Source organism: Malaclemys terrapin, chromosome 7, assembly GCF_027887155.1.
Source record: "Malaclemys terrapin pileata isolate rMalTer1 chromosome 7, rMalTer1.hap1, whole genome shotgun sequence".
Taxonomy (NCBI): Eukaryota; Metazoa; Chordata; order Testudines; family Emydidae; genus Malaclemys; species Malaclemys terrapin.
The window spans coordinates 127375461-127399946 of NC_071511.1; the positions used below are offsets into that span (position 1 = coordinate 127375461).

At 61.3% G+C, this 24486-nt stretch overlaps 1 protein-coding gene across 3 annotated transcripts in view; it reads left to right on the forward strand.

Moving 5' to 3' along the window:
- The window catches only part of R3HCC1L (R3H domain and coiled-coil containing 1 like), a 51437-nt gene that overhangs the window by 22554 nt on the left and 4397 nt on the right, over positions 1-24486 (forward strand). For all 3 annotated transcript variants that reach the window (XM_054034635.1, XM_054034636.1, XM_054034637.1), the window contains 5 exons: positions 3506-6147; positions 21109-21284; positions 21698-21768; positions 22783-22878; positions 23344-23484. In XM_054034635.1, the coding sequence (XP_053890610.1) occupies positions 3506-6147; positions 21109-21284; positions 21698-21768; positions 22783-22878; positions 23344-23484 (3126 nt within the window). The remainder of the gene's footprint in view (positions 1-3505; positions 6148-21108; positions 21285-21697; positions 21769-22782; positions 22879-23343; positions 23485-24486) is intronic.

Here is a 24486-nt window from a genome sequence, read left to right on the forward strand (position 1 = left end):
TCCAGTGATTTACCTGACAGCGGCCTGTGATGGATACCCCTAAACAGAGTGGGCAGTGATTAATCACAAGGCCACGCCCCTCCCCCTCGCTCCCTTCCCCTGAACCACAGGACAGACCCCTGAGCCATCCGTCTCCATAAACACTGCCTGATACATATTGATAGGGGTCTGGGGCCTGGCAGATAGCAAGGCACTTCTTTGTGCCAAAGATTATGAAAAATAAATCTCTGCCAGGAAGGTGCAGCAGGCGAGCAGGGCTCTGCCACCTTGCGTGGCCAAGCTGCAGGCAGCGTGGGCTAGTGGTTGGAGCACAGGACAGGGAGTCAGGACTCCTGGGTTTGCTCCCAGCTCTGCCACAGCGTCGCTCTGTGACCTTGGGTCGGTGGTGTGTGGCTGCCTCAGTTTCCCCATCAGTAGAATGGGGTAGTGACCCTTCCTGGCTGGGAAATGGCTTCTCGCATGGGATCGCCACGTGTGGTTATTGCTCTGCCACGGCTGCTTACCGGAGAATGTGCCAGCTTGGCAGGGGAGGGCTGTGCGCCCTGGGTGTGCACTCGCCAACCCTACGTGTGCCCCAGATCGCACCGTGCCCTGGCTAAGGGGCAGGGCAGAGACTGAGCGTGTCTGGTGCTGCCTCTGCAGAGGGCAGAGAGCCGGGAAGGTGCTGCCAGAGAGGGGCTCGTAGGCGCAGATGTTCAGGAGAGAATTGATTCTTGGGCTGATGAATGTAGCTTCATTACAGCCCAGCTAATTACTCACTGACCTCTCTAATGGATGGCTCTGTAGGCCAGGGCCTGGCTGGGGAAGGGGGCGGGTGCACTGCTGGAGGCGCCTGAGAGGAAAAGTTGCAGTGTGTTCCCTTGAGTTTCTCTCGCCTGCCCTAAGCTAAGGCAACCCCAAGCTGTGCTGGCGAGAGCTCCATGTGCTCAGGGCCAGGCTCCCTCTGGCTCTGTGTGGGGTGGAGGGGCTGGGGGTTCCTGGGCTGTGACCCCTCTGTGCAGGAGCAGGTTCATTCCTTCTGCCTGATGGCTCTGGCTTGGTGCACTCCCCACCTGCTGCTTCAGAGCCAGGTGTGAGAAGCCTCATTACACGGCTGCTCCTTCGCTGAGCCGCTCCGCGCTCGGCCCCGGGGTACCTGGTGGCACTGAGGTCCTCTGGCTAAGCGTGTGTTCTCAGAGCAGCGTTTCTTTGTGTCCGCTTCAAAAGTCTCGATGCTCAGTTCCACTGACTCTCTTGTTCTTGAAAGGTAAATCTTGGTGCCTGAGCCCCCTGCTCTGTCCCAGGCTTCATCTGCATCTGTCTCTTCCTGACTCTTATTCCTCTCCTGTCTCCACTCAACGGCCTCCGTCTTTCCTCTCTTCCACACTCGGGACGCTTCCCAGGCCTCCAGTAACTACACAGGGCGGAAAATGTTGTTTGTGGTGTGGGTGGGGGTGAGAGACAGAGAGATTTGCTAGGTGAGGTAGATGTCAGCTGGGTGTTGCACACAGGACAGCTTGACTGCCCTGCAGTTGTTACGGCGCCAAATGCCCTCGAAAGGTCAGTAAAACGGAGCGAACGTGTAACCCAGGCAAGAGGCTAGTCCTCAGTGAGGAACGGCGCCAGGCCAGGCCAGCAAATACAAACCCCGAATGATAAGCTATTAGAATGCGCTTCCGCAAGCGCATGTTCAGATGTCCCGGGGGTGTTTGGCTCTGCGAGACCATCTGTAGGGCCATGTTAGCAGCAGAGCTGATGTCTACAGGAGACTGCGTGTAGATGGTGTCAGTAGGACAGCTGTGTCCTTAGCTGGTCCTGCCGTGAACAGTGACTACAAACCAGCCGCCTCCTACTCGGCAGAGCTGCCCTGAGGTAGAGGGGTCGTCTCTGCTGATCGGGGCTTGGGGCCGTCTCTCGCCTTAATGACATTAATAATGGTTTCCTGCTTTTTGCTCCTTAGCCCAGCCAACCTCTCCCTCCTTGGGCCTGAGCCCCGGTGCTGGGGCCCGTCAGTGACACCTGTCTGTGCTCGCTGTAGGCAGTGGGGTTGCATGGGCATTGGGGGACAGAGGCAGAGCGTCTATCACTGGGGCCAAGGCATGAGAAGGAAGTTTGGCCCCAGGTGGGGCAGTGGGGCTGGCAGGTCAGAAACCACCCTGGTACGTTGAATATGTGCCGTGGAGCTGCTGAGCCGCGTGGAGCCCGGCACGCCGTTCTCCTGCCACTGTCCGGGTGCGGCTGCATTCCCAGCCCCTCATGAGCCCGCTCTGCCAGCAGGCGAGCTGTGCGCTGCAGAGCTCACTGCTGATTGTCTCCGTACTGATGTGTCCCTCGCCTCTGTTTGCCAGGAGCTGGGAATGGGCGACAGGGGATGGATCATGGATGATTCTCTGTTCTGTTCATTCCCTCTGGGGCACCTGGCACTGGCCACTGTCGGAAAACAGGATACTCGGCTAGATGGACCTTTGGTCTGACCCAGTGTGGCCGTTTTTATGTTCTTATGATTGTCTTACGATGGCTGTCCAAGCGCAGACCTGTAACCTAGCTGGCATGGGCAGCGAGGAACCCTTGGCGCCGTTCTCCTGTTGCTGTCTGGGCGCAGCTGCGTTCCCGGCCCCTCATGAGCCGTTCTGGAGGCAGGTGAGGTGCCCCGGCAGAGTTCAGTACTGATTGTCTTCGGGTGGCTCTGCAAACGCAGGCCCGGAACCCAGTGGGCATGGGCAGTGATGGAGGCAACCTTGTGCTGCTTAAAAACCTCCAGGAAAGTAGTGGGCTGAGCAGTGGGACCTGTGGGTCTGAGCCCCTGGTGTTGGCTGTTACAGTGAGCTGCAGGCTGTGGGGTTACTGAGTTGGGAGCTGGGCTGGGAAGGGCTCACTGGGGTGCTGGCGCCATCTTGGCGCAGTGTTGTGTTCCCTGTGGGGCAGTATGTCGTAGCCGGGGGGGCGGGCTAGGGAGGGGAGGCATATTAACTAGCCTTGCTCGGGGCACCCAGTCCTTCCTTTCCTGAGGTCAGAATCACCTTAGCACTGGGGAGAGTGTCTGGCACTGTGGTCTGTGCGCTGTGTGTCCCCTACGGGTGCCGTGCTGCGCGATCCAGGGCTTCCGGGGTTCAGGCCATTTGTTTACTGGATAACTCCGGGGCCAGGGAGGGGAGGGGTAGTTTGTCGGAGGCCCTGGAGCCCTGAGTTTTGAGTGAGCAGTGTAGAGACCTGGCTTGTGGGGTTGCAGCACCACTCGCTCCAATTCAGCCTGGCCACCCCCGTGGGGAGGGAAGGGCAGCAGGGCCCAGCCTGTGGGACAGGAGCTGCTGCGGCAGGGCAAGTGTGGGGCAGGCTGGCTCTCCAGCCTCCTCCCCAGGGCCCCTTTTGTCTCCATGGTGATGGGTTGGAAGGGAGGGGGCCTTAGTTTGGGATTTTGTCCCAGGCCCCCAACTGCCTGCCTGGCCCGGGGGTCGCGTCGGCCCGGCCCGGGGGTCCTGTAGCACTGCTGCTGTGGCAATGAATGAATGCTCTCTCTCCCTTGCAGGCAGAGGTGGCACCATGCAGCAGGAGGGGGAGAAGAGCCGGGCCCGGCCCAGGAAGCCCGACATGGCCCTCTATGTGCCCAAAGCACGACGGGAGATGGCAGCCCAAGGAGTGGGCGCGGCCAGCGCTGCGTGGGCGATGGGGAGCCGGACGGAGGAGGAAAACCGCCGCGTGCTGCAGAAGGAGGGTGCCAAAGGCCGCTGCGAGAGGCAGAGCCCCAGCGCTGGAGCCCGCGAGCACGTGGCCAGAGAGGGGAGGAGGTCAGAGGGGAAAACAAGGAAGCGCAACAGCAAACGGGGCAGCGCTCCAGGGCAGCCCGAAGGAGCCTCTGCCCAGGGCTGGGATCAGCGCGTCACACTCCACCAAAACCATCTGGCCCCAGAGGAGCAGCCGTGTGGGCGGCTGGAAACAAACCTCCACAGTGATCAGCCTAGCCCTCAGGAGTCCCGCCTGGGTCAGGCTCCTGCTCGGCCAGGGGGTAGTGAGGAGCAGGTGTCCAGCAAGCCAGGGCTCAGGGAGCTAAGCCCCAGGTGCTGGGATTCAAGGACAGGTCCTGGAACTTGTTCCCATCTGTCGGAGGAAACATCTAGTCCCCTGCTTGTGCCACCATGGGGAGGGGAAGAGCACGCACAGGAGCAGAGGTGTGGGGGCCCGCTGGCCCGGCTAGGCACTTCCTCTCAACCTAGGAATGAGAGCAGGGATGAAACATCAGAGCAGGCAGGGGGGAGCACAGGTAGCGCATCCGAATGTGCAGGCAAGAGCATTCCAGCTCTGAGCGGGGAGAGCGCAGGAAGCACGTGTGAGCTCAGAGGGGAGAGTGCCACAGATCCGAGCGGGGAGAGCACAGGAAGCGCGTGTGAGCTCAGTGGGAAGGGTGCCACAGATCCGAGCGGGGAGAGCACAGGAAGCGCGTGTGAGCTCAGTGGGAAGGGTGCCGCAGATCCGAGCAGGGAGAGTGCAGGAAGCGCGTGTGAGCTCAGAGGGGAGGGCGCCACAGATCTGAGCGGGGAGAGCACAGGAAGCGCGTGTGAGCTCAGTGGGAAGGGTGCCGCAGATCCGAGCAGGGAGAGTGCAGGAAGCGCGTGTGAGCTCAGAGGGGAGGGTGCCGCAGATCCGAGCAGGGAGAGTGCAGGAAGCGCGTGTGAGCTCAGAGGGGAGGGTGCCGCAGATCCGAGCAGGGAGAGTGCAGGAAGCGCGTGTGAGCTCAGAGGGGAGGGTGCCGCAGATCCGAGCAGGGAGAGTGCAGGAAGCGCGTGTGAGCTCAGAGGGGAGAGTGCCACAGATCCGAGAGGGGAGAGAGCAGGAAGCGTGTGCAAGCTTCAAGAGGAGGGTGCTGCAGATCAGCCATGTGAGGGGGCAGCTCCAAGCAGGGAGAGCGCAGGAAGCGTGTGTGAGCTCAGAGGGGAGGGTGCCGCAGATCCGAGTGGGGAGAGCGCAGGAAGCGCGTGCGAGCTCAGAGGGGAGGGTGCCGCAGATCCGAGCCGGGAGAGCGCAGGAAGCGCGTACCAGCTCAGAGGGGAGGGCGCCGCAGATCCGAGCCGGGAGAGCGCAGGAGGCGTGTGCGAGCTCAGAGGGGAGAGTGCCGCAGATCCGAGCAGGGAGAGCGCAGGAAGCGCGTGCCAGCTCAGAGGGGAGGGTGCCGCAGATCCGAGCCGGGAGAGCGCAGGAAGCGCGTGTGAGCTCAGAGGGGAGGGCGCCGCAGATCCGAGCCGGGAGAGCGCAGGAGGCGTGTGCGAGCTCAGAGGGGAGAGTGCCGCAGATCCGAGCAGGGAGAGCGCAGGAAGCGCGTGCCAGCTCAGAGGGGAGGGTGCCGCAGATCCGAGCCGGGAGAGCGCAGGAAGCGCGTGTGAGCTCAGAGGGGAGGGCGCCGCAGTTCCGAGCGGGGAGAGCGCAGGAAGCGCGTGCGAGCTCAGAGGGGAGGGTGCCGCAGATCCAAGCGGGGAGAGCGCTGGAGGCGCGTGCCAGCTCAGAGGGGAGGGTGCCGCAGATCCGAGCCGGGAGAGCGCAGGAAGCGCGTGTGAGCTCAGAGGGGAGGGCGCCGCAGATCCGAGCGGGGAGAGCGCAGGAAGCACATGCGAGCTTGCAGCGGAGGGCGCCGCAGATCCGCCGTGCAGGAGGGCAGGCAGCGTGTCTGACAGCGAGAGGGGGAGCGCTGCTGCTGCTCTAGAGGGAGGCCTGCCTGAGCATGCCGGGGCGAGAGTGCGTAGCACATCCAATAGGACAGACTCTGGCACCAGGGCCCCGCTGGAGCGTGTGGACGAGGCCAGAGGCAGCGCAGCGCGGTGTGGGGCGGAGATGCCCTGCAGCTCGGGTGCACTGGGAGCTCATGGGAGCAGTGAGTGCAGCCGGTCTCTGGAGATCCCAGGCAGCCGCTCGGCCGGGAGCTGGGCCGAGGAGGTGGCCTGTGCAGGCGGGGTGGCAAGGCCATCGCATGGCTTGCGAGCGGATGGAGAGCCGGGGCCGGAAGGGGAAGAGGACGGTGGTGTGACCGAAGGCAGCACGTCCTGCTGGGACGGCAGCACAGAAGCACCTGAGCAGCCAAGTGACGGAGCCCAGAGCGACAGCAGTGCTGCGGCAGAGGAGAGCTGGGACTCACTCTTCAACGCCGACGGAGACTGCCTGGACCAGCGCCTGCTGCAAGAGGTATGTTCCCTCGGCTGCCCTCCCTGCTAGTGCTTGGCTGTACGGGGCGGGGCGCAGGTCCTGCTGGGCCCAGTCAGACAGGGTGTGCAGTGGGACGCGTTGCTGCAGGAACGGTCTGTACCTCAGCCCGGGCCCCAGTTCTCAAGTGATACCATAGACCGTGCTGTGAGCCCTGTTCCCTGCAGCCCCTTGTGCCCAGGTGGCCACGTCCTAGTGCGTGGTGGTGAAACTGAACGACAGATACGTGTCACCCCGATCGATCAGCGCTTGGTTAGGCAGGGCATAGCTAGCCTGTGGAACGCGCGGCCGCTGGCTGTCACTGCCGGCACGAGTGGCGGGGGGATCGGGAAAGGTTCAATGTTTTCATGGCTGAGGAGAACACCCAGAGATACAGGGGAGATAGAAGGGCCCAAACCTGTCTGATGCAGGGCCAGAGCCAGAGGCTGGAGAGAAACTTCCGGTGGCTGGGTTCTGTTGTGGTCGCCCCACTTGCCTCTGCAGTGTCTGGGCCTCGTCACTGGGAGACGGGCCCGACTGGCCGTCCCTGGGTGATCCTGAGTGTGGGGGAAAGCAAGGGAAATGGGTTTCATTTATAGTACTTAAAGCGTGCCACGAAAAGGTGCGTGAATGTCATATGCTGCAACTGCGCCCTCGTGAAACAGACTTGTAATAAAGAAATAGGCTGAGACATATGGCTTCCCATTGAACGAGCAATGTGAAGTTTCAGGGAAATGACAGCTTCTTAATCAGTTGTGGTTCATTACCATATCTTCCTGTAAGCACGGGGCTAAATTTACTACAATGAGCTGTTTAGCACTAGGAAGCAGTTTTCCTGTTGGCTGAGGAGGAAAGTTCAGCTTTCGCTGTGAAGCTGGAAATCCATTATTACATTTTAAAGCGATAGTTTGAAACGGGTAATCTGCAGAATGACATTAATGTCCCTAAAGTAACAAACAGTCCTAATCTTGTTCAAATGAATGTCCACCCTGGTTCGCCAGCACCGTCTGACGGCAGGCTCATTCTAGTGTCTATGAAGAGCTGAAATTAACTAAACAGCTTCATTACCAAGGGGTTAGCTAATAAACCCTCCAAACCATGGGATAACTTCAGCTGTTACAGCTCCGCAGAGAGCGTCTCCAGGAAGCAGGTTCAGATTTAACACAGTTTAATTCATGTGCGTATCTGTGCAGAAGTAAAACCCCTCTCAGAACTGCAGCGCCTGGCAGGCCAGCCCCAGCCCTGACGGAGGCACTTGTGACTCCTCCCGAAGATGTGGGCTAAATTCAGGGGGATGGGAACGGGGATGCAAGCTATACGTCTGGGGTCAGTGGAACTCACGTGCCACTGGGTGGCTGTTCAGCCACGTGTAATTTGCCCGCACTGGTGAGGGAGGTTCACAAGCGTGTGCAGCTGTCATCCTTGCTTCCTTACGCTCTGCTCTTAGTCACTGGTCTTGCCATAACCCCATTGGCCCCTTGGTTTGTCATCAGAGCAAGTCCCACTGCTTTGCCATGTACGCCACTGTTCATGTCGCCACTGGGGGCAGTCAGCAGAGCAATGGGGGTTCAACCTTTTCTGCAAACGTTCCTCTCTTGGTCCTTCTTGGTCCCAGGACGGCATCCCACAATGCCCTGGGCTGGGACGTCCCTGAGAGCGGCTGGGTGGCGTTTGCAGTGACTCGGGGGTTTCTCCAAGCCAGTTCTGGTTTGCGGATTTCTGAAGCTCTCAGTTCACCCATCCACGAACATCCCCACATTGCTGGAGCTTCTAACAGAACACCAGGGCATGTTCCAGCACCCCAGTCTGGTACTTGGATGGGCATCGGAAATAGAGGGCTCACGTTCTGAGAGGGTGCCGTCCATCCTCAGCCAAAACAGAAAGGACTCTATGGGGAGCAGTCACTCAGCAAAATGGAAGCGTTTCTCCTCTTGGGCCCACCAACGCAAGTTATCTCCAGAATCCTCAGGGATCCCTGCTATCTTAGAGTATCTGCTTACCTGTAAGTCTCTGGCTCTTGTGCTGGGTTCTCTGCGAGTCTCTCAGTTTAGCAGCGATCGGCGCTTTCCGTCCTTGGGTGGATAACGGTATGCTCGTCACACACTTGTCACAACTAGATTTCCGAAGGGGATCCTTAGATCCTTCCCACCATTGGTGAAGTTCGCACCGCAGTAGGACCTCAGTTTAGTTCTGTGGGCACTCACTAAACTCCTCCTTTGAGCCCCTCACCATGTGCCCTGTGGCCCTTCTGTCCATGCACCTGGCCTTTCTAATAGCCTTCACGTTGGCCGGAGGAGTCAGTGAGCTGGGAGCGCTCAGGTGGACCTACCGTACGCTGCCTTCCACAAAGAAAAGGTCTTGTGACCACCCTACCATGGGCTCACTCCTAAAGGACTTACCGAGTTTCCTAGGAGTCAGGTAATCCACTTACCAGTATTTTTTTCAAAGCCGCATGCCTGAGACGAGAGAGGGCTACGTTCTCTGGACATCCATCCGAGGGCTTTGGCCGTTTATCTGCAAAGAACAAGGACATTAGAAAGACACCTAAACTCTTTGTTTCCATGGCAGAGCAATCAAGGGGTCAAGCTCTATCGGAGCAGAGACTTTCAAAATGGATTTCCGCTTGGGTTACCCGTTGTTACCAACTAGCCCATAGTCCCCCTCCAGAGAGGTGAGGGCTCCTTCCGCTAGAGGGCAAGTCACTTCAGTTGCGTTGCTGAGAGCCGTACCCCTCCTCGAGATGGAGGGCAGCTACTTGGAGTTCTTTGTAGACCTTTGTGAGACATTGCTCTCTGGTGCAGCCATCAGCTGTGGGAACAGCCGTACTCACTCGGCTATCGTGTCGGCATCCTGGCCCCAGCCAGTCTGACTGCTGTTTGTGAATCTCCCAAGTGTGGAATACACCTAGGGACTAGCAGTCGAAGAAGAAGAGGTTACTTACCAGTAACTGGAAGTTCTTTGAGACGTGGGGTCCCTGTCTATATTCCACTCCCCGCCCACCCTCCCCTCTGCTGCAGATCGCTTGAACTGCGGTAAGAATGGGAAACTGGAGAGTACTGAACCTGCCCACCCCCTTGGTTCGGAGCATGCAAAGAGCTATGGTGCGTGTGCAGGCCAACGGAACATCCGGACTTAGGTGCCCGGTGTGCATGCAAATCCCACGTGTGCAATACAGACAGGGACCTCACATCGCGAAGAACCTCCACTTGCTGGGAAGTGCCCTCTGTTTCTGAGCCCTTTGTTCTTAAACTCCAAGCTGCAGAAAGCCAGCAGTAGGTGCTGAGAGGCTGCGGGGTCTCTGGAGTGACGGAGCTAGTGTTAGTTAACAAAGCGTTCTTCGTCCTAAGCAAACGGTGTGCACTGCAGAAAGCCCCAGAGAACGCGAGTTACGGTGCTCTCCATGGAAAGAGAGGCTTTGAGCTGGCAGGAAAAGGCAGAATGAGAGCCCATGGTTGGACACTGAAGCCAGACGAGTCACGCTAGAAATGTTTCACTGTGGGGGTCGGTACCCATTGGAACAGCTCACCTGGCACTGGTAGAGTCTCCATCCCTTGGAGACTGGGCGTCTCTTTCTAAAGCTCTGCTCGAGCTGGCCCCAGAGCTCTGGGCTGGAGGCAGGAATCCTGGGCGAGGGTCTCTGAGCTGTGCCCTGCAGGAGGGCGGGCTGGATGATCGGAGTGGTCCCTGTGTGAATCTGGGAGCACGAGGGTGTGATGCGGGAGTGCAAGTGGCTTCATAGTGCAAGGGGAGCTTTTGCTGCCACAGCAGTTGTGTTTGGAAAAGAGGAAGTGTTGAGGGATTGCTGCGGGGCCTGGAGGCTTGGGGATGGGAGGTTCGAGCACTGGGAACACCGGGGCAGGGGTAGGTGCTGAGAAGCAGAACCTGGACCAAGTGAGTATTTGGGGTGGAGTAGGGGTCGGGGGAGATGGAGATGGGCAGGTTTTTGGCTCCCCCCCGATTTCAGAGCTCTTGAAAGTGCCGCTATTGCCCGTGGGACCGGATCTTCCCCCCAGTTGGCTGGTGTCTTGGCGAGTGGTCGGGAGAGTAAGCGAGCTGCTACGGGTGCCCCTAACGTGCTACAGCTAGGGTAACCCTTTAGAGAGCACTGAGCCGTGACAGACTGATTCCTGCATCCCCCTCCCTCCCAGCTGTCGGGACCTCGTCCGTTGAACCCAGACAGTGATCGGACTTTAGCCACCACTGCGGAATGGGCTCTACGTTAAAGGCAAAAGGCGCCGTTAATGCGGCATTACAGTGGCACGTGTACCGTAAGTTCTCACAGCCAGGCAGTGCCACCGTGTTTGCCTCAGGGATACCCTCTTTACTTCCATGCTCTCACCCTGCGGGGCATTCTTCCTGCAGCCTCACCCGCCGGCGTGTCTTACGAGAACCGGGGGGCTGTGCTGCTGGGAGCTGGGAGCAAAGCTAGGCCGCTCACCCGTACCCCTTGTGCTTCCTGGCCGGGGGGGGCTTCGCTGCACAGCGCTAACTTGACAGGCCTGGTGCATTTTGATTTGTAACAGGAGAAAGGTGGGAAAAGCAACGCCTGCTGCCATGTGGCTTGCAGCCCCTGGAGCGGAGGTGGCCCGGAGCTGGAGGGGTTGTTAGCAGAGTGTACACGTCCAGATTTGGCAGGGGCTGCTTGGGATTCGGATAGCCAAGCTCTCTAGTGCAGGAGCCCGAGCGCCCCGCTCTGATAGGTGGAAAAAGGAGCAGCCTGAGCGCCTAACATGGAGGTGTGGCCTGTGGAGACTACAGATCCCAGCATGCACCATGGCCTGGCTGAACATGGCATCTTGGGAGCCCTCCTCTTTCTCAGCTCCTCCTTGGCTTGAGTTGAGGCTTGCTGTGGGCTGCATGGCAGGTCCTGCTTAGCTGCTTGCAGTATTAATTTAGCTGGGATCTATGGGCCCAGAGGGTCAAAGGTGTTACCGTGAGCGCACTACTGGCCAACGTTAAACAGCTTTAAATCAGGTTCGAGGTTTGGTATCCCGAGCTCTCAGCCATCCTAGCGCCATGGCCAGAACACCCTTCGGCAGCCTGTTGTTACAGATACAGCCTGCCTAGCGCCATGGCCCGCACACCCTTCAGCAGCCTTTTAACCTTTTGTTACTGGTACAGAAAAGAGAGAAAAACATTGGCACATTTGAAGTGTAGAGGATGAAGCGTCCCTTGTTCCCTCCCCCAGTAGCTGCCGAGAGTCTGTGGAAGGAAATCCCCTTGTCTGACAGGCTCCTAGAGGGGAATCACAGACGTGTGGGGCTCACTGGGTCGGCTAGTCCAGCCCCCTGCCCTGAGGCAGGACTCGGTATTACCTAGACCAGCGGCTCTCAAACGGTGGGTCGGGACCCCATTTTAGTGGGGTCTCCATGGCTGGCTTAGACTTGCTGGGGCTTGGTGCTGTGTGTGGGGCTCAGGTTACCGGTGTTACAGGGTGGAGAGCCTCAGGCTTTGGCCCCCCCAGCCGGGGCGGTGGGACTGGGGCGGACTCCGGCTCCTGGGCGCGTGTAGTAATTTTTGTTGTCAGAAGGAGGTCGCAGTGCAGTGACGTTTGAGAAGCCCTGATGTAGCCCTTCCCTGACAGGTGTGTGTTTGACTGCTCTTAAAAACCTCCACCCCCTCCCTGGGCAATTTGTTCCAGTGCTTAACCACCCTGACAGGAAGATTTTCCTAACGTCCAGCTGTCCTTGGGGAAGGAGGGAGTTGAGCTGGGCTGGAGCTGGTGCTGCTGTTAGTCTGATCCCGTTTCCTGACAGACACAAGAGGGGAAGAAAAGAACTGCAAAGAGAGAAAAATGCAGCTTCTGTCTCTGGTCTTGACCTTCACTTGCAATCTCAGTGCTAAAAACGCAGGCCCAGCACACGATCTTATCAGCCCCTCTGAGACTGGCGAACTTGTCCCAGCGCCGCGTGTCCTGGGCATTGCCTGGAGCTGCCTTTCTGAGCAGTGCTGTAAAATACAGGCTGCGGCTTGGCCGGCTCAGCCAGACAATCGTTAGACAGCGGGAAAGAGAGCGAGGGAAGGAAAGGACCCGGGAGCGGAGGCTGACCCAGCCGATGGTCGGGATACAGCTGGAGCCAGGGGAGCTGGTGATGTCATCTGGGTCCCTGTCTTGGCCCAGGCTGCTCAGGACCCCTGTGAGGCCCAGTGGGGTCCCAGGAGAGGGTGGGGGTGACAGCCCCGATGGAGGAGTGCGCTCCTTCCCGTTCTTTGTCAGCCCGCATCGCAGTAGCCAGCCTTCCCCCCAGCGCTCTGTCGAAGGACCCCAAAATGGAGGTGGGGGTGGAATAGCCCCGCCCCTCGATGTTTTGTCCACCACTTTCTGGCTCTCCTGGGAGTTCTGTCAGCCCCCGCCGTGGGAACGCGCTGGAGAACAGGCCGCCCTGGGGAATGATGCAGCGCCCTGGGGGTGTGGGGCTGGAGTCAGCCTCGGGGCAGCCTCACTCGTGTCCCTGGGAACACTCACCTGCCGGGTTTGCCCAGCAGCAGGTGTCCCTGAGCCCCGCCATGTGGTGATGGACGGGGACTGAGCGCTGCCCCGGGTCGGGTCTTGGCAGCGCTGGCTCTAGCCTGCCCTCTTGGTGCCGTGTCGCTGGCTGCACTCGCTGGTGAGCCAGGACTCCAGCACTGACTGAGCGGCCGCCCAAGGAGCAGGGCAGGGAGCCCTTGCAGTGGGGCAGGCCTCCAGCATTCCCAGCAGGCATTGCCAGGAGCAAGTGGGTGGGTTCAGCCCTGGAGGCAGAGGGGCTGCAGCTGGCAGGCTGGGGAGCTTGCAGAGCGCTGGCCTGACCTGTGCCGTTAGGCCTGGAAGCAGCCGCTTGGCAGCCTGGCTCTCTAATCCCTCTTCCCCTCTCCTGCACTCAGTGGTTCGTGAAGGTCAGGGATGGCGCGGGCTGAGCAGTTTGCACTCCATGGTGTCTGATCATCGGAGTTACCTGAGTGCTCTGCTTCCTGGAGCGTCTCCGCAGGGCCCAATCCTGCCTGAGCCGTGCAGCACAATTCCCACTGAAACCAGTGGCAGCAGAGGGCTCTCAGCCTGTTGGATGTGCGCCCTGAGAGCGCTCCTAGTGAAAGCAGGGCTGGCCCGGCCCAGCGGTGCTGCCGGCACGCTCGCCGATAGCCGGAGTGTGTCCCATGTGCTTCAGAACTCAGCCGTCCTTTCCACCGGCACCCAGCCTCTTTGCTGTCCCCACGCCTGCCTCACACCCTCCTTACCGGCAAAGGGTCCCAATGAACACTGCATATGGACCGGGCTGCCTGGGACTTACAGCCCCGCTGCATCCTGTTATGGCTGCTTGGGGACCGGGGCTGGGCACAGGGGCTGGAACTGGGGGGGCTGCTGCACCCCCTGGCTCAAAGTGGTTTCTATCATTGTGACGGAGCAGGGAGCAGGGCAGATTTGACCTGGGAATGTTGCAGGGGGGTTGCAGTGGGGATGTGGGACTTCCCTTGAAGGAAGCTACCTGAGCTGTAACCTGAGCCAGGAACGGGGGTGGGGAGAATTAACACCTTCTGCCCGGGAGACTGAACAAAGGAGAGGAGCAGCGGGAGGGGCTTGGAGTTTAGTTTCGGTTGGGGCTGGGTGGTGCAACGCAGGGAACCCCAAGCTGGGGTCTAAGCTCCCTGAACCTCCCAGAGGGACCTAATTGAGGGGGTCTGGTCGTACCTACACGCTCTGCTTGAGACGGTGTTCCTGTCCTTAAATAAACCTTCTGCTTTACTGGCTGGTTGAGAGTCGCAGTGAATCTCGGGAAGAGGGGTGCAGGGCCCTAACTCCCCCACAATCCGCAACAACTGGTGGCAGCGGCGGGATCTACTGCACCCCGTGGACGGCACTTCCTGCAGTAAGTGACTGGGGAGCAGTAAAACGAAGGGGGATTGACGGGGACCAGGCGCGCTGAAGAGTGAGAGAGAGACGGTTATTACCCCTGGGAGTGTGTGACCAGCGAGAAGGACTTTTGCAGTAACAGGGTCCCCCGAGGGGATCGCAGCGAGTGGTCCCAGGGGCGGAGGAGTCTGCAGCTCGACCCTGGCAGAGAGGTGGTGACCTCGAGAAGGGCTGGCACACTAGGGGGCCCCCTGGGAACTGTGGGGAGCTGTGAGCACACAGGCCGGTGAGTGGCCAGCAGGAAGATGTATGCCAAGCGGCTTAAGAGCGACCTGGTGGAGCTGTGCAAGCAGAGGCGGCTGCGCATTGGGAGGCTCACCAAAGAACAGCTCATTGCCCAGCTGGAGGCAGAAGATCGCGCGAATGAACTGATCCCTGTGTCTCAGGGAAGCAGCCTGGCAAATGCAGCGCAGGCACCAGTGTCTGTCCCAGCTGGGAGTGGTCAGCCGGCTGCTGAGGGCGTCCCGAGACCCCTCCTTCCTATGCCTAGGGGAAGGGTGGGGAGGAGCCCAGCAAATACCGAAGGCGCCGTGGCCCCCCCGGCCAGCAGGGGGTCCCCCCGGCGAAGCTCGCCGGCCAGCAGAGGATCCTCCCGGCGACGTTCGGCATCCGGGGAGCGGAATTGGCTGGAATGGGAGAAAGAGCTAAAACTGAGAGAGCTGGAGGATCGTGAACAACAGAGACAGCATGAACGGGAGGAGAAAGAGAGACAGCATCAGCGTGAACGGGAGGAGAAAGAGAGACAGCATCAGCGTGAACGGGAGGAGAAAGAGAGACAGCATCAGTGTGAAGAGAGACAGCGTCAGCAGGAACGGGAGGAGAATGAGAGACAGAGACAGGAGAATGAGAGACAGCGTCAGCATGACCTGGAAGTGGCGAGATTGAAGGGCAGCGAACCCCCGGCTGCGGTGAGTGAGGGAGGACCCAGGACTGCACGGAGCTTTGATAAGTGCATCATGGCCCCATACAAGGAGGGGGAGGACATGGATGACTTCCTGGAGGCCTTTGAGACGGCCTGCGAGCTGCACCGGGTGGATCCCGCGGACAGACTCCGGGTCCTTACCCCCTTACTGGACCCCAAATCCGTGGCATTGTACCGCCAACTGGGAGAGGCAGAGAAAGGGGACTACGAACTATTCAAAAAGGCCCTGCTACGAGAGTTTGGGCTGACTCCTGAGATGTACCGGGAAAGGTTCCGGAGTCAAGGTAAAACCCCTGAGATCTCATATCTGCAACTAGCCGTCCGCATGGAAAGATACGCCAGCAAGTGGGCTGGTGGGGCCCAGACGAAGGAGGACCTGATTAAACTGCTGGTACTGGAGCAACTGTATGAGCGGTGCCCATCCGACCTGAGGCTGTGGTTGGTGGACAGAAAGCCAGAGAACCCGCGACACGCCGGGCAGCTGGCTGATGAGTTTGTAAAGAGCCGGTCAGGGGGTGGCAGGGAGGAGCCCCAAAGGAACAGGCCCGCCGCGATGCAGAGAGAGAGTCACCCTGGGACCTCCCAAAGGGGGAATATGGGGAATCCCCTCCCACGGGGAAGGCCCAGCATCAGGGACAACCGACCGGCTCGAGGGGACCCACGGGACCTGAGCTGCTATTACTGCGGCCGAAGAGGCCACGTTCGGGCCCAGTGCCCCAAGCTCAAGGACAGACTGAGCAGACCGAACCCGCACCGGGTTAACTTGGTAGAGGCCCAGACGGACGAGGGGCCGGCTTCCCACGCGAGAGGGGCTGGCAGCTTATCAACTGCTCAAGAGAGAGAAGGGCCCCCGGCCAGCTTCTCTGGGGGGCCAGATGCTCCGGACTCAAAGTTCTCCGTTTACAGGGTTGGCGCGGGGCTGTCCCTGCGGAGCGAGTGCCTTGTTCCCCTGGAGGTGGATGGGAAGAAAGTTTATGGATACTGGGACACGGGCGCAGAGGTGACACTGGCCCGGCCCGAGGTGGTGGCCCCAGATCGGGTGGTGCCCAACACCTTCCTGACCCTGACCGGGGTGGGCGGGACCCCATTCAAGGTTCCCGTAGCGAGGGTACACCTGAAATGGGGGGCCAAGGAGGGCCCCAAGGACGTGGGAGTGCACCACCATTTGCCCACTGAGGTGTTGATGGGGGGGGGACCTAGAGGACTGGCCAAGCAGCCCCCAGACCGCCTTAGTCGTGACCCGTAGCCAGAGCCGGCGAGGGGCACTACGCCCTGACCTTGGGAAGGATGTCCCACCGGAGGCACCGAACCCTTCCCGGGTGGGGAGGGAACACCCAAGGACAGGCCATGGGGTGGCTGGGGCTTCCGACCCAGCCGACTAGAGGGAGCAGGTCCCCATCCCTTCCCCAGCCGCCGAGTTCCAGGCCGAGTTGCAGAAGGACCCCTCCCTGCGGAAGCTAAGGGGCCTGGCTGACCTCAGTGTGGTACAGACCATGAGGAGAGGATGCAAGGAGAGGTTCCTGTGGGAGAAGGGGTTCCTGTACCGAGAGTGGGCTCCCCCGGGGGAAGTGGAGTCGTGGGGGATCAGGAGGCAGCTGGTGGTTCCCCAGAAGTTTCGCCACAAGCTACTGTACCTGGCCCATGACATCCCTCTCGCAGGGCACCAGGGGATCCGGCGCACCAGGCAGAGGCTGCTACAGAACTTTTACTGGCCCGGGGTCTTCACCAACGTCCGGCAGTACTGCCGATCCTGTGACCCCTGCCAGAGGGTGGGGAAGGCCCGGGACAAGGGGAAGGCAGCATTGAGACCTTTGCCCATCATAGAGGAGCCTTTCCAGAAGGTGGCCATGGACATAGTGGGACCTCTCAGCAAGACGACCCGGTCTGGGAAGAAATACATCCTGGTGGTGGTAGATTTCGCCACCCGCTACCCCGAGGCAGTGCCCTTATCGTCCATTGAAGCAGACACTGTGGCGGATGCGCTGCTGACCATTTTCAGCCGAGTGGGGTTCCCCAAGGAAATCTTGACGGACCAAGGGTCCAACTTCATGTCGGCCCTACTCCGGTGCTTGTGGGAGAGATGTGGGGTCCGGCACAACTGGGCCTCAGCATATCACCCCCAATCCAACGGGCTGGTGGAAAGGTTCAATGGGACGCTAAAAATGATGCTGAAAACATTTATGAATCAGCACCCGCAGGACTGGGACAAGTACTTACCTCACCTGCTGTTTGCGTACAGGGAGGTACCCCAGGAGTCTACCGGGTTTTCGCCTTTCGAACTGCTATATGGAAGGCGGGTAAGGGGGCCCCTGGACCTGATGAGAGACGAATGGGAGGGGAAGGCCACTCCTGACGGAGAGTCGGTGGTGGAGTATGTCCTGACCTTCCGGGAACGACTTGCCGAGCTCATGGGCCTGGCCAGGGAGAATCTGGCCAGAGCCCAGAGGAAGCAGAAGGTCTGGTATGACCGCACAGCACGGGCCCGCACCTTCGCCACTGGGGATCAGGTGATGGTCCTCATCCCCGTGAGGAAAAACAAACTCCAGGCCGCCTGGGAAGGGCCCTTCAAGGTTGTCAAGCAACTAAACGAGGTAAACTATGTGGTGGAGCTGTCGAACCGGGCACACCACCACCGGGTGTACCATGTGAATATGATGAAGCCATATTATGACAGGGGGAATATGGTGTTGGCTGTGTGTGGACAGTGGGAGGGGCAGGGAGATGACCCTTTAGTAGATCTATTCCCTGGGACAAGAGTTGGCTTCCCCCTGGAAGCAATTCCCCTCTCTGATCGGCTAACCCCTGCCCAGCGAGCTGAGATCGGAGGGGTGCTGCATCTGTACCAGCAGCTGTTTTCCAACCAGCCTGGACGCACTAATCTGACTGTCCACCGGGTGCAGACAGGATCGCACCCGCCTATAAAATGCTCCCCCTTCCGAGCCACAGGGAAAACTGCTCAGGACCTGGAAAGAGAGGTCAATGACATGCTGGCTTTGGGGGTGATCCAGCCGTCTTCCAGCCCTTGGGCCTCGCCGGTGGTGCTGGTCCCCAAAAAGGACGGGTCGATCCGGTTCTGTGTGGACTATCGGAAGCTCAATGCCATCACTGTAGCCGATGCCTACCCCATGCCCAGGCCGGACGAGCTCCTAGACAAGCTGGGAGGTGCTCGGTACCTTACCACCATGGATCTTACAAAGGGCTATTGGCAAGTGCCGCTGGATGCAGATGCCAGGCTGAAATCGGCCTTTGTCACCCCTCTGGGGCTCTATGAGTTCCTGACCCTGCCCTTCGGCCTCAAGGGAGCGCCGGCCACCTTCCAGCGCCTGGTGGATCAGCTACTGAGGGGGATGGAGAGTTTTTGCCGTGGCGTATATCGATGACATCTGTGTCTTTAGCCAGACCTGGGAGGACCACATATCCCAGGTTAGACAAGTGCTGGACCGACTCCAGAAGGCTGGGCTGACCGTAAAACCGGAGAAGTGCAAGGTGGGGATGGCTGAGGTATCCTACCTAGGCCACCGGGTGGGAAGCGGCTGCCTAAAGCCGGAACCAGCCAAAGTGGAGGTGATCAGAGACTGGCCCGCTCCTCAAACCAAAAAGCAGGTCCAAGCCTTTATTGGGATGGCAGGGTACTATCGGAGGTTCGTGCCCCACTTTAGCGCCATAGCCGCCCCCATCACTGAGCTGTGCAAGAAGGGGAAGCCAGACAAAGTGGTCTGGACCGAGGAGTGCCAGGAGGCTCTCCGGGCGCTGAAGGAGGCTCTGGTCAGTGGCCCAGTTCTGGCAAACCCAGACTTTGACAAGCCCTTTATGGTGTTCACCGACGCCTCAGACACAGGACTGGGGGCGGTGTTAATGCAGGAGGATGAAAAGGGGGAGAGACACCCCATCGTGTACCTGAGCAAGAAGTTGCTACCCCGGGAGCAGAACTACGCGGCCATCGAGAAGGAATGCCTGGCCATGGTGTGGGCCCTCAAGAAACTAGAGCCATATCTCTTTGGGTGTCACTTCACCGTGCACACCGACCACTCTCCCCTGACCTGGCTGCACCAGATGAAAGGAGCCAACACCAAGCTCCTGAGATGGAGCCTGCTCCTGCAGGATTATGACATGGACGTGGTCCATGTGAAGGGACGTGACAACCTGATAGCGGACGCGTTGTCCCGGAGAGGGAGCCCTGAACTTCCCCAGGTCACTGGTCAGAGTGACCCCGCTCAGTTCAGTCTCGAAGGGGGGAGAGATGTGACGGAGCAGGGAGCAGGGCAGATTTGACCTGGGAATGTTGCAGGGGGGTTGCAGTGGGGATGTGGGACTTCCCTTGAAGGAAGCTACCTGAGCTGTAACCTGAGCCAGGAACGGGGGTGGGGAGAATTAACACCTTCTGCCCTGGAGACTGAACAAAGGAGAGGAGCAGCTGGAGGAGTTGGGAGTTTAGTTTCTGTTGGGGCTGGGTGGTGCAACGCAGGGAACCCCAAGCTGGGGTCCAAGCTCCCTGAACCTCCCCGAGGGACCTAATTGAGGGGGTCTGGTCGTACCTACACGCTCTGCTTGAGACTGTGTTCCTGTCCTTAAATAAACCTTCTGCTTTACTGGCTGGCTGAGAGTCACAGTGAATCTCGGGAAGAGGGGTGCAGGGCCCTAACTCCCCCACAATCCGCAACAATCATATCCGGGGTGCTGTGCTGCGTGGGCTCCTTTCCTCTGTCCTCTGGGCCTGTCGAAGGTGCTCGCTGCTGTGTGTTTGGATGGGATGTAAAACAGAGCTCCAGGCAGCCTGGCGCCTGGGCCCTGCTCTAGAGCTTCCGGGCTGCATCCTGTGCTGGAAATATGCTTTGCCCCCCTTAGATCCCCCGGGGCTGGGCTGGACCCAGGGTTCCCCTGGTGGGCATAGCGCAGCGGGGAGAGCGCGAGACAGATTGCTGGCTCTCCGCGCGTGGCTGTGACAGCACTGTGTGTCCCTGGGCCTGTCCTGCAGTGCCCGGCAACGCCTCAGGGGGGCTGGTTCAGGGTGGGACAGGATCCCCCGTGCAGCGCGTTGCGGTTACGTCTGAGGGGCTGGGAGCCGCTGTGCCCGCACGCTGGGGACGCGTGAGCTGCTGCTAGGACTCAGTACCAGCCCGTCTCTCTGCGGGGTCCCAGGAGGCTCTGAAGAGAAGTGCCGTCGATGTCACCGTGCCCAGCAGACACACCGGCTGCTGGGTGGGAACGTGCCTTGCTCCGGAGAACTGGGGGTGGCCAGGGCAGAGTCCGGACTGGGTGATAGGCTTGCGACCCAGGTCCGTTTGCTGTCTCTGGGGCAGAGGCGCAGGCTGGCATGGGACCCACTTGAGGGGGACCCCCGTAATGTGGGCTGGGGCAGCCTGGCTTTCCCACCCAAGCGGTGAGCAGTCTCTAGCTCTGAATCCATCCTCTCAGTCAGCCCCAGCGGGGCAACTCCACACTGCAGATGCTGCTCTGGCTCCAGCCGCAGGCGCCCCAGGCCCTGCCTGTGAGCGCCATGTCAGGAGCTGGCTAGTGTGTCCGGCCCTTGGCCCAGATCCCTTGGAGAGTCGCTGGGACCTTGCCATCTTCAGTGCCCGTGCGGCAGCTTGTGCTGCCCAGCGTGGCCCTTTGCCTGCCTGGTGCAGGCCGGGAGAGGTCCGGCTGTGGCACTGGGGTTGAGCTGGACGTGTGGCTGCTGGCTTTGTTTTGGGGAGGTGCCATGTGTGCCAGGTGCTGTGTGGGGCAGCGTGCCCTGGCAGTGAGCATGACAGGCATGTGAAGGGTTCCCAGGGAGCCAGCAGCCAGTGCACCAGCCGTGGCTGTGTCCTGCCTCCGGCTCTGGACCCCAGTGGCACAGCAAAGCCAAGGGAGGTTAGTAACAGGAGAGGCCCAGGCGCAGCGCGGAGGCCCGATCGATAGCTCCCCGCGTCCTCAGGGCCGTTAATCCATCTCCCGGGCTGATGGCCGGCGCACGGGCCCGGGGACTCGCCCCATTAATCAGCCTGCTCGCTCGCTCCGCACAGAGACTGCAGCCAGCCAGGCTGCCAAGCTGCAGAGCGTGCGATGGGGCAGGTGCCCGCGAGCTGTCCCTCTGAGGAGGGCTGTTGGGTAGGGCGGGGGGGTCCCATCCTGGGCACCGGGGTGTAGCTCACAGCCCTGTGTGTCCCCCCAGCTGTCGGGCGGTGAGAAGCCCAGGAGCAGCCTGCAGGAGCCCCGCTTTGACTACTGCGGCTGGCAGCCCGCTGAGCTGGACCTCAGCCACTCGGAGCTGCCCCATGTCATCGAGATCTACGACTTCCCGCAGGACTTCGGCACCGCCGACCTGCTGCGCGTCTTCTGCAGCTACCAGTGAGTCCCCCCGGCCTGGGCAGAGACCCCTGCCCAGCCTGAACGGTCACTCTCCAGAGCTCAGGCCTTTGCGCTGCCCCAGAGGCCAGGACCTCCCCCCGGCAGCTCCCAGCTCTGCCAGCTCCTTTGCCAGATTCACACGCCCCCGAGATGGCCACGGGGCTCCAGATCGAGGCCTTCCCCAGCCAGTTCCTGCCTGCTGAGCCTCTGGGCTCTGCCTGTTTCCCCCCGCCCCCCCACCTTTGGCCTCACGTCCGAAATGGCGCTGCGGAAACCGCTCCGGCCTTGTCCAGCCCCTCCCCAGGGCCAGTCCCCTCGGGCCCCCCTCGGCGGCCCCTGCCCCCCTGTCCCTCGCCCCCACTGTGCTGATGTCATCGATGCCTCAGATCTCAGCTGCTCGCTGTCCCTGGCAGGAAGAAAGGCTTTGACATCAAATGGGTGGACGACACGCACGCACTGGGCATCTTCTCCAGCCCCATCGCAGGTATGTGCATCTCCAGCGCTGGGCACAGCGGCAGGATTTCTGCAGGGAGTGCTGGCCGTGGCAATGCCCGGGGGCGGGTGCAGCTGTGGGGCTGTAGGGGGCAGTGCCCGGGGGCGGGGGCAGCTGTGGGGCTGTAGGGGGCAGTGCCCGGGGGCGGGTGCAGATGTAGGGCTGTAGGGGGCAGCGCTGGCCATGGCAGTGCCTGAGGATGGGTGCAGCTGTGGGGCTGTAGGGGGCAGTGCCCAGGGGCGGGTGCAGCTGTGGGGCTGTAGGGGGCAGCGCTGGCCATGGCAGTGCCCGGGGGCGGGTGCAGCTGTGGGGCTGTAGGGGGCAGTGCCCGGGGGCGGGTGCAGCTGTGGGGCCCTGAGTAAGGTCCTGCCCATTGCTGGTGCCCAGGCTGGAGTCTCTGGTGAAGGAGCAGCCTGGTGACATGGCGGCAGTATCTGTCCTGTGGGGTGGTGCCCCTGGGGTGCTGGCCGCTGGGCTCCGTGTGCTGGCCACGGGGGTGGCTGACCTGCCTGGGCTCCCGCTGGGGCGGGCAGGACTGTGGATCAGCGACTGGAAGACAGCCAAGCGATGCTGTTACTCGTCCAGCGCCGTGTCCCCTGCCCACTGTGGGCGAAGCCGGCTGCTTTGCCCGCCAGCTGTGCCCGCTGGGGTGTTCTTGGGTGTGCCCTCCCCCTGCATGGCAGAGCCGGGGTTTGGTTCCATCGCTCTGCTGTTGCCTGTGAGGGGTGGGGAGGCCGGGTGGTAATGACTGCGGGCTGCTAGCTCCAGGGCACCGGTCTCCGGGTGGGCATGGGCTGCTCGGCCATGGCACAGAAATGGGCACGTTGCCCGGCGTGCTCTGCACCACCAGCAGCCGGTGCCCAGGAGCAGCTGCTTTTCCCTTACCACGAGGGCAGGCTGGGCACGGCACTGCTGAGCCGGGGGGCCTGTTCTCAAGGCTTGGCTGGCAGGCTCCCTGGCTCTCGGTGTAGTTCCCTGACTCTGGCCTCCACCCTCTTCCCGCAGCGCGCGATGCCCTGAGCAGCAGGCATGTGATGGTGAAGACGCGGCCCCTGGCGCAGGGCACGAGAGCGGCCAAGGCCAAAGCCAGGGCTTGTGCTGGTGAGTGTGGAGCCATGGCCACCGCTGTGCCCTTGGGGGGCGACCACCCATCCCAGCCGCTGGGCTCTGGGAGCGGAGTCAGCACGTGGGAATGCTGCCTGGGGCCGGGCAGCGCCGGCGGGTGAGGGAGGCCCAGACGCGGCTCGACTGGGCCACGGGCACTCGCTGCCCCTCCCGCAGGCTGTGCTCAGTGCCCTGCGGGGTCAGGGCGCGTGGGACTGGCCCTGCATGCCAGCGTCCGTTTAGGGTCCACACGATCCTGCTTGCTCAAGGCCTGGCATGGGGAGGGCAGCTACAGGGAGGTGCCCCCTGGGGGTGGCACAGGACAGGGAGCAGGGCCAGGGCTTATCCGGCCCCGGGGCAGCCCAGTGCACAGGACCAGGCCTGGGGCGGTGGCATCCCCGCTAGCTCCATGCTGCAGTCCCTGGGGTGAATTGTACACTGACGGCTGTCCCCTCTCTCCAGACCTCCTGCAGCCGGCGAAGGAGCGGCCAGAGACGTCTGCGGCCCTGGCCCGGAGGCTGGTGATCGGAGCCCTTGGAGTGCGGAGCAACCAGAGCCGAGCCGAGCGCGAGGCCGAGCGCAAGAAGCTGCAGGAGGCCCGAGGTTGGCTCCCAGCCGCTGCTGGATCTGCCCCTCCATCCCTGCCCCCAGGGCTGCTCCGCTTGCAGGCGCTGGGGGCGGCATGTCGGGGCAGTGGGGGGCATGCAGGGGTTTCTCAGCTGTCTGCTCCACGCTGCCCACTCGCTGCTGCTGCTGCTGCTGTTCGGGGGGAGCCTTGCCCAGGCCTCGCTCTCCACTCAGAGAGAGCCGGCAGGTGGGCCGGCTCCAGCTGCAGCCACACTCGGAGAACCGGGGAACTGCAGGAAACAATGCTGGTGTTCAGTGCTCTTCACTAGGGGGTGCTCTGCTGCTGGACAGGAGCCGTGGATGGGCTCTGACCCCTGGGGCCTTGCCCCCTATTTGGGCGCTATCCCTGGCATTCTGGCCAAATTCCCTCTTTGGAAAGTAAATCCCCCTGCTGTTTGTGTGAGCGGTTAGGCATTGGCCACAGCCCACCCAGAGGTGGCTGCAGCTCTGTGGCTGGGTAAGTGCAGGCGGTGCGGCTGGTGAAAGGCTGTGGCACGGTGGTGCCGGGCTGTGTTGGTTAGATGGCCGTTTGTGCTACGCCCTGGCCCTTGCCCGCTCTGGGAGTTGGGCAGGCAGTGAGCAGCGGAGCCCCCCCCACCAGCCCCTGCGCCACAGCTCCATGCCCACCTCAGCTCGGTGCTGCCAGGATGTGTGCCAGGCTCTGGGCAAATGCTGCCCACGTGGCCGGTCCGAGCGCACCTTCCCTTCCCACACTGGGACGCGGGGTTGGTGGGGAAGCCAATCCCCCAACTCATTGGCCAAGCTGCCTGGCTCCTAGCCCCGGGCTAGCCCCGCCGGGGGCCGTGCTGTGCTGCCGGTGGAGTCCGCGGGGCCTGGCTCCTAGCCCTGCCGGGGGCCACGCTTTACTGCCTCGCAGACCAGAGCACGATGGGGCCAGGAACAGACTCCTGGGTCCTGCCTCGTGTAACCTCAGCAGGCCCCACGCTTGCGTTTGAGGAGTCCCTGGGGCTGGCGGCT